The sequence below is a fragment of the Eleutherodactylus coqui genome, chromosome 4 (assembly GCF_035609145.1).
Source record: "Eleutherodactylus coqui strain aEleCoq1 chromosome 4, aEleCoq1.hap1, whole genome shotgun sequence".
NCBI classification, from domain to species: Eukaryota; Metazoa; Chordata; class Amphibia; order Anura; family Eleutherodactylidae; genus Eleutherodactylus; species Eleutherodactylus coqui.
The window spans coordinates 172,375,761-172,385,589 of NC_089840.1; the positions used below are offsets into that span (position 1 = coordinate 172,375,761).

Here is a 9,829-nt window from a genome sequence, read left to right on the forward strand (position 1 = left end):
TATAAGATGGTCCTGAATGCCTTTCTTTAGCGTTACTATATTACATAATATGTCACTGATTTCTTCAGAAGTGTCAGTTATCCAGAGATTATTCTGATTGCTAGATTGGAGTCAGGAGGGAAATGTTTCCCCTCAAATGAGGTAAATTGGCTTCTACATTATTTTAATTTGCCTTCCTCTGGATCAACATTGGAGGCTAATAGGCTGAAATGGATGAACATGAGACTTTTCTCAGCTTATCATACTATGTTATTATAGTGCTTTTGAAAAATGAAAGCTGCTCTGTAATTGGTTGCTATTGGCAACAAGGACAATTTTTCTATCAGTTTTTCTTGCTTATCAGAAAATACCCCGGAAATAAAACCAGGATGAACATTATATACAATAAATTAAACTTTAGATGAATTTCATGATTTTTTGTTGTTGTTTTTTGTTTAAATTCAATTGTCCTAGATGCAAACTAGTGAAGGACAGATTGTTTCTCTCAGCTGTTTTCCCCTCTTTAATACAATATATTCATTGTAGTACAGGCATTCGTTTGACATTCTAAGGACAATTAGTCTGTGTCTAAACTTCCCCATCCCCCTATAACATATCAAGCAACATTTAAAGGCAGCTAGTCAGCTGTTACTGGACATCAAGTGTCATTTCAGAGACAAGATCTGATATATGCAACACAACTGTCACTGCCAGGAATCTCTGTCCACTGCTGCTTTACTGGGGTTCCCAAAATGATAAAGTTATGCAGGGACCCCCCTCCTGTGCAAGAGCTGGAAGCACTTCTTCAAAACTACAAGGGAAAAGCACACCACGTGGATGAAGTCATCCCAAACCTTTACCTAGGGGATGCGTAAGTTGCAATTTCGTAATAATAAATGACTTTTTAGAGGTCACATTAAATTAATTTTGAGCATTAAACTTGAAGAGTTGAGAATAATCTCACATTCATTTTTAGTCTTGACAAGAATTCAGTAACTAAATTACCTTACTGGTATAAGATGCCACAGCTGTTGAACATAGTAGACGGTAATCATTCTCCTTTATGCTGGAGAGATCACAGGGAGACTGGTAATTTTATACCTATATGGTATGGTTGTCCTTATATCCATTCTGGAACAATGCGCAACTCACAACAAGCAAGATCATCAGAAAAAAATTTCCAATCATGCCAGAACTTGCTCTGCTTAACACATAGGATTTTTCAAAATTATATAACCCATCATCTCTCATATCTCATTTAACTCCTTCCACCTGCACCTAGTTTTGGTCTCATTAAGAAGCCCCATTTTTTAAAATCTGACATGTGGCACTTTCTGCAATAATAACTTCGGAATGATTTTGTTTATACAAGTGATTATGAGATTCTTTTTTCATGACAAATTGTACTTGTATGTTAGTGGTCTATTTTTTTCGACACATTTTGCGTTTAGTTTATTTTACAAATCCTAAATTTACAGAAAACTTTGAAAAATTAGCAATTTTCAAAATTTAAATTTTCTTCTGGTAAGCCAGATACTCATACCACAAAAAATAGTTAATAAATAAATTTACCATGTCTAATTTATGCTGATATCATTCTGTAAACATCCTTTTATTTATTTTGTGTGACAAAGTTTAAAAATAACATAGTATGCTAGACTGAAAAAAAGACAATGTCCATCCAGTTCAGCCTGTTTCTGATCCCCCATGTTGATCCAGAGGAAGGCAAAAAAATTCCCAATGAGGCAGAAGCCAATTACCCCACCCTGGGGGAAAAAACTCCTTCCCGACTCTATAATTGCAGTCAGAATTATCCCTGGATCAACACTTTTCAATAAAGGTTCCTTTCTAACTCCAAGACCGTCAGTCAGAAGATCCCCCAATCAACAACCCATTCTGGTTATTTTTTATCTATATCTTGTAATGTCATAGTGCTCTAAAAAGATGTCTAGTCGATTTTGCCATTACCACCTCCTCAGGCAGGGAGTTCCACAGTAGCACTGCTCTTACAGTAAAGACCCCATTCTGTGTTGGTGATGAAACCTTCTTTCCTCTAAACGTAGCGGATGCCCTCTTGTTACCGTCACAGTCCTGGGTATAAACAGATCATGGGAGAGATCCTTATATTGTGCCTTAATGTATTACATAGTTATTTGGTCGGCCCTCGACAATCGCTTTTCTAGGGTGAATAATCCCAATTTTGATAGCCTTTCTGAGTATTCTAATCCTTCTATTCTATTTTTTTAATTTAGTTGCCCTTCTTTGAACACCCTCAAGCACTGCAATGTCTTTCTTGAGCACTGGTGTCCAGAATGTACACAATATACCATGTGAGGTCTAACAAGTGCCTTATATAGTGGAAGAATAATGTTCAAGTTCCTCGCCCCTATAGCTCTCTTAATGCACCCCAAGACTTTATTTGCTTTTGCAGCAGCTGACTGGCATTGATTACTCCAGGTAAGTCTACAATCAACTATTACCCCCAGGTCTTTTTCCATATCACTTTTTTCTAGAAGTACCCCATTTAGTGTTTATTGGGAACATCCGTTTTTGCTGCCCATGTACACAACCTTACAGTTATCAATACTGAACTTCATTTGTCATTTTTCTACCCAAGCCCCCAGCTTATCTAGGCCCATTTGCAGCCGTACATTGTTCTCCATTGTATTAATTATCTTGTATAATTTCGTATCATCTGCAAATATTGATATTTTACTGTGCAGTCCCTCTATCAGGTCATTGATAAATATATTAAACCGAGTGGGACCCAATACTGAACCCTGCGGTACCCCACTAGCAACAGTGGCCTAATTAGAGTATGAACCATTAATTACCGCCCTCTGCTTTCTATCTCTGAGCCAGTTCCTTACCCAGACACACACGTTTTCACCCAATCTGAGCTGTCTCATTTTATATATCAGCCTATTATGCGGCACGGTGTCAAATGCTTTAGAAAAATCAAGATATATGAGATCAATAGACTCTCCCAGGTCATAGAACTTACCTTGTTGGAAAAGCTGATCAAGTTGGTTTAACATGATCATCTCCTCATGAACCCATGCTGATGAGGAGATATACCATTGTTTTCCTTGAGATATTCCATTATGGTATCTCTCAGAAACCCCTTGAATATTTTTCTAATTATTGAAGTGAGTGTTAAAGGGGTTGTCCCGCGAAAGCAAGTGGGGTTAAACACTTCTGTATGGCCATATAAATGCACTTTGTAATATACATTGTGCATTAAATATTGGCCATACAGAAGTTATATACTTTACCCCCCCCCGGGGTTGGCGTCCCCGTCTCCATGGCGCCGACCGAAGCCTTCTTCTGCCTCGATTAGACGCGCTTGCGCGTCTGCCTCTCTGTCCCGTTGCATGGGGCCGCTCAGAAGACCTGTGCGGCGCGAGCACGCCGGAAAGGCCCCATTCAACGGGACAGAGAGGCAGACTGCGCAAGCGCGTCTAATCGAGGCAGAAGAAGGCTTTGGTCGGCGCCATGGAGACGGGGATGCCAACACCGGGGGGGGGAAGTATCTAACTCCTGCATGGCCAATATTTAATGCATAATGTATATTACAAAGTGCATTTGTATGGCCATACAGAAGTGTTTAACCCCACTTACTTTCGCGGGACAACCCCTTTAAGACTTGCAGGGGCAGATGGACAGGGGATCCCTACGCCAGCCCTCTCCCGTGTCCCTACCTACTTGCCCCCCTGCGCTGGGTCCCAGGACGACAACTGGGCGACGGTCCCTGTGCTGCACTAGTGACAGGGACCCCAAGAAAGGAGGGACAGGGAGACGAACAGGTGAGTACCGCGTAGCTGACTGGAAGAAACACAGGAGCAAACCAGAGAGTAGTCGTGTAACAAGCAGGGTCAAACCAAAAAGACACATGCGAAGTACAGAAGGGCAAAACAGAGGCAGAGTCAAATGAAAAAACGAAGTCAAACACACAAAGGTCAGTAAATGCGGGTGTAGGCAGACAATAGGTCACCAGTGCCCCTAGTGGTAATCCCATTTCTAACAGTGAGACTTACTGGCGTTTAGTTACCAGGCTCTTTTCCTGACCCTTTTTTGTATATTGCAACCACATTGGCAATTTGGCAATCCAGTGGTACAACATTGGTCTCAATAGAGTTCCTAAATATAAGAAATACCGGTCTGTCTAGATAAGGTTTCCTATTGAATGACAACTGGAAATTAATTATATTGTGGTCACTATTTCCTAAGTGCCCCTCAACCTGTACCCCCATGATTCTTTCCGGCCTGTTGGTTTATAATAAGTCCAGAATCGCCCTCCCTCTAGTTTGCTCCCGTACAAGTTAAGGTAAGGTAGTTATTTTTAATTATTCTTAAGAACTTGTCCCCCTTGTGAGATTTGCATATTATATCTGGATAATTAAAGTTACCCATAATAATTACTTCATTGCTGTTTGACACCTCTTCTATTTGTATTAGTAATAAGTTTTTAGTTTCTTCTGTAATTTTTGGTGGCCTATAGAAAACCCCTATCAGGATTTTATTAGTTTTCCCTCCCTGTATTTCTACCCATAGAGATTCCATGTATTCATTTTCTACACCTATATCCTTTCGTAGACTGGGCATAAGGTAAGATTTAACATACAGCCATACCCCTCACCCTTTCCGATTCCCACGGTCTGTTCTGGAGAGATTCTAACCCTGTAAGATCACCGCCCAGTCACATTTTTCATCAGGCCATGTTTCCACTTCCTGCTCCACTGATATCACTTTCTGCCGCGTCACACCGTGCTCCAAGTATTGAAGCAATTCATCTAATTTTGAAGAAAATACCAAATTTTTAAGGGATTAATTCAGTTCTGACGTGACTTTGAGAGTCCTATATATTAGAAAACCTAAATCAGCCCATTTAAAAAATCCTCAAAGTTTTCAAATCAGCATTTACAAATTCTGTTACCTCTTTAGGCCCAATGCCCACGGCCGGATTATCGCTGCAGAATTCACGGACAGACCACAAATTCCACAGCATTGTTCGTCCATAGACATGCTGTGTACAATTATTCTCCCATGGCCATGAGCGGAAATCAACTACGATTTCCCACGCACAGTGTGTTCTATTCTAAATGGAAAATCACACAGACAGCTTCCATATACCCAGGGCTGCTGTACACTCAAAGACTGACTCCTATCTAGAACCGTCGAGTAATTAATTAAGCGGTGTCGTGAGTGTTTTGACCCCACAGATATTTGGTTGTAGTTATTAATATTTTTACATGAAAATAAAAACTTGCAATGTTTTTCAAAAACATGTAGGGTTAGTCTTAATTTTGTTATTTTCACTAGGGGCCAGATGAGAAAAAGTATAATAAAATGTTCTACTCAATTTCTCCTGAGTGCGGAAATTCTCCCACATGTGGGCATAAACTGATGATTAGGGATTAATAATACTTTATTTGGGGGGTGGGGAATAATTCCATCATTATTGTACTGGTTTTGTTTTCATTGCATTCACTACATGGTATAAATGACATGTTAACTTCATGCTGAGGGTCAATATGATTACAGTGATACCAAATGTATGTGCTTTCTTTTAGGTTTTATTAGTTTTGCTCAATAAAACAATTTTTCAACTGCAATTTGACATTCATGTTTTTTTTTTCATACTATATTCACCATGCAGTATGATTATATGCTACCTTTATTCTTCAAGTCAGTACCATTGTGGCAATACATTTTATATATATACATAAATATACATATTTTTTGTTTTATTGCATTTTTTATTAGCTTAATGCAATAAAAGCATTTTTTCATTGAGAAACATAATTTTTTTGCATCTCGATATTCGAACATAACTTTTATTGTCAGGTCTATGGAGCTGTATAAGGACTTGTTTATTTTCAAGTTGAGGTTTTCATTCATACCATCCTACCATAGGTGCATACAACTGTTTGGTCTCTCTTTAATCTGCTTCTTTGGGAAGCAGAATGACCAAAATCATGAATTTACACACAGTTTTTTCTTGATTTTTTTTATATGTGCACCGCATGGGACAGGTAACATAATCACTTTATATTACAGCGTGTTATGATCATGGAAATACCAATTTTGGAATTTTTAGGAGTAAAGTTTTATTTTTATTTCTTTTTCTACATGATTTTTATTTTTACCACATTTATTCTTCCCACTAGGTGACTTGAAGATGCGATTGCTTAGATACAGTAATACCCTGCACTTCATTATCTCAAACTGTCACTTTTTCATCACTGACAGTAAGGCTTATAACTGTCAGTGAAGAAACTGACCACGCTAGGCCACCATGCATGACAGATATGGAAGCCAGGATTTGGCCTCCAGCTGTCATAGCAACTATTGGCATCCCACAATCTAATTGCTGCACCCATAGGCTTAAACTGCTGGTATCGGAGCTAGATTTGATTCTGGTAATAGCAGCGAGACCATGGCTGTCGGTTACAGTTGCAATCCCACTCTGGTTATGGAGGTCCAACTTCTAAGCACCATCATAACCAGACCCATACATGTATAGCATGTACAGAGTATGGGTTAACATATGCAGCTAGATGCTGGAAACACATCTGATATTCCCAGCGTTCCAGAATGGTTGAAGGAGGTAAACATGATTATAGATATGAAAGATTGAGATGACTGAAATTTACAGGCATGAGAAATTTCAGAAGATCTGGGAAAACTGGTTTAAAATGTATAAATCTAACTCTTTGGACATTCTATGTTGAACAACATAAAAATTTGCACAAAAAGATATGGATACTAATTATTACATATCTCTGCATTGCATTGAAATATTGATGTTAAAATTATTTATTGTTCGTTATAAAATTTATGATACGGTATTATATTTTGTTTTCATTTGATTAGAAGATTGTTAGTAGCAATCCCTCTTTTATTGACCTTCTTTTGTTGCTACAGGTGTATACTGATAGTGATATATTGTTTTTTTTCTATAACTAATAAGAACTATAAATAATAAAAATAAAAAAAGTAATAATTTCAAACAATTGCTAGTGATGCCAATGAGCTGAAATCACAGCATTTGTGAAATGACTCAGTAGTGCTCCACATTTTATTATAGCGAGTCATAAGTGACTTTAATATGTTTCTGTTTTGCCACTCTTGTTTAGCACTAAGTGAGAGACTATTCAGTGTATTACAGAATTAGCTACACGGACTGCGGCCACTAAGGCAGCCTCCTTTGATTGCTGCTCTAAGCCGTTATCTGTAGATCATCACTAGCTAATGTATTAGATCAGTGCTAGTACTCAGCATGCTATAGATCCGCAACTTGACATTTTCTAACGTGAACCTGTAATAGTGTGATTGCCAGTGACAAAAAGAAGCTGAAGAAGATGGGCATCACCCATATCCTGAATGCAGCTCATGCTTCATGGGAAAGCACAGGAGATGGCATTGACTACGGCCCTGACATCCAGTACTATGGCATTACTGCAGAAGATTGTCCAGAATTTAACATAAGCGTATATTTTCGTCGAGCGGCACAGTTTATTCACGAAGCTCTTAATACACCAAGTGGTAAGTGTCTAAGTAGCGTCTAAATACTATTAGCCAATAAAAACATTTTCGGTTGTGTCTAAAATACAATTTACTTCTAAATTAAAAAGTTCAGCAATGCTTGAAAATCTGTAGCTTTTAGAGATGAGCGAACGTACTCGGTAAGGGCGATTTCGCAATCGAGCACCGCAATTTTCAAGTACTTCACTACTCGGGTGAAAAGTACTCGGGTGCGCTGTGGGGGGGGGGGGTTGCAGAGGGGAGTGGGGGGTAGCAGCGGGGAACAGGGGGGAGCCCTCTCTCCCTCTCCCCCCCACTCCCCGCTGCAACCCCCCGCTCACCCACAGCGCACCCGAGTACTGAATGTGTCACAGATTTTCAGTGCAGAATGTGTGAGCATGACCTGTGTTTGTTATTATGCATACAATATTTGAAGACAAAATGAAAAAAGTTTTCTATCCTGTAAGCCAGTAGAGCAAAGTGTGATTGTGTTTGAAATCAATGCAAGCGCTGCCTGCAGTTACAAGCGCCTGCCACTTCACGGAGATTGGAGTAGAGACTTGACCTCTGTGTAACTGTGGCACTATCAATGGGCACACAATCAGCTGATCAGTCAGGTTCCCCCTGAAGATAGGTCATTAATAGTATTCTCCCTGGAAAACCCCCTTAAAAAGCCATGTATTACTCCTCTGGGAAATTGATATGCAAAATGCAGATGCTACAATGTCTTGGCCACAGCACCCATTATAAGGTAGCTTTCCTACAAGTTAGTGTCCGAGCTTCCAACAGGCCTTGTAACATGAATGGAAATATAAAGAAAAACCAAAATCTTATCTGGGAGGAAATGATAATTTAGACAGAGGCTGTTAAAGGTTTTTGCCCCGTGTAAGTGTACACTTTCCATCATCTAATAGGTGGCGCTGCCGAGACATTGTAACATGTCTATTTGCATACCATATTTGCTAAAAGCAGAATGCCACTATAGCATAGTTCCTTACTAGAGTTGAGAGAACGTACTTTATCGAGCTTGATGCTCGTTCGAGTATTAGCATACTCGATGGTGCTTGTTACTCAAACCAGCATCAAATCGTGTTTGACTCCGCCCCAGCTTTTGGCTCCTCCCCGCTGTGACGTGCCTGTTTTGGCCCCTGCCCGCGGCGACGCAATCGAAAATTTTTGGTTTGGCGGGAAGGGGAAGTGGAAGGGGAAGGGTGAGAGAGAGAGAGAGAGAGAGAGAAAGAAACACGAACCAAGAAAAAAGTAGAGCTCTCGAATTTTACAAAAAGCTCGACTCGAATAACGCGGACCCGAGCATTTGGGTGCTCGCTCATCTCTATTCCATACAGATCGCCTAGTAGACACTAGGAGGAAAAACATTTGTGCAATAGCAATGACAGGCCCTCCTACATATAAAGCCCCCGTGCAGCAGTACATGCTTTAGAGATAGTTTGTCTGCACTATTTAAAGCATACTTTCTGTAAAAGGTTTTTAGTAATAATGTTTTTGTAAGTTATTCAGTGGACTGAAAATTATGTTCAAGTTATCTGTTTTTTTGCCAAATGTCAATATTAAAAAAAACTTCAGAAGGCATTGTACCATGGTGAGATAAGTAATAATATTAACCTCTTTTTTTTTAAAGGGAAAGTCCTTGTACACTGTGTTATGGGGAAAAGTCGCTCTGCCACTTTGGTCCTGGCCTACCTAATGATCTACCAAGGGTTCTCCCTAGCAGCTGCCATCCAGCATGTCTCTGAGCATCGTTGCATTGCTCCCAACCGCGGATTCCTGCAGCAGCTGCAACAACTTGAGATGGAATTGCACTGTATGTTTTGGAGGTGCTCTATGCTTTAATATGAATCAAAGTAGCAAATAGGACAGAAGCTGCTGGTTAATCCAGCAAGCAGTGTATGTAGGTAATCATTACAATACTTTTTAAAAAGTTGTGGCAAAATTTAATTCTGGTTTCTTACATAGGGTGATGTTTTTTTGCTCAATAATAATAATAATAATAATAAATATTTTTCTTTCTTTTTATGCTGCCAACATAATTCGTAACACTTTACAATTTAGAGGTACATGGATATCATTTATATTAGTGTTTATCCTCCGTTCAGGCTTTCCATCTCTCTGTTCTGTTTTTGGAGCAGAGAGACATAATTAAAATGGAATTAAATGTTTCTTTTTTTACCACCTTGGATCTCAATGCGAATTTTAATAAACGGAAAGCTTTCTATTTACTTCAGTTCCGTTAGGTTTCCATTTTTTAAATGGAACAAATCGTGCAGTCTGCAGCTCTATTTGTTGTATTTAAAAACCAGAACGG

At 39.3% G+C, this 9,829-nt stretch overlaps 1 protein-coding gene across 2 annotated transcripts; it reads left to right on the forward strand.

Moving 5' to 3' along the window:
• The first annotated feature begins 656 nt into the window (after positions 1–656).
• Positions 657–9,476, forward strand: LOC136624785 (dual specificity protein phosphatase 13A-like). Of its 2 annotated transcripts, none has more exons than XM_066598719.1 (3): positions 657–850; positions 7,310–7,527; positions 9,146–9,476. In XM_066598719.1, exons 1-3 carry the CDS (start codon positions 732–734, stop codon positions 9,355–9,357), a joined length of 549 nt encoding a protein of 182 aa, XP_066454816.1. In that variant the 5' UTR covers positions 657–731; the 3' UTR covers positions 9,358–9,476. The 2 variants fall into 2 exon arrangements, with proteins under 2 accessions (XP_066454816.1, XP_066454817.1); XM_066598720.1 differs by having other exon boundaries at positions 7,322–7,527.
• Positions 9,477–9,829: the final 353 nt, after the last annotated feature.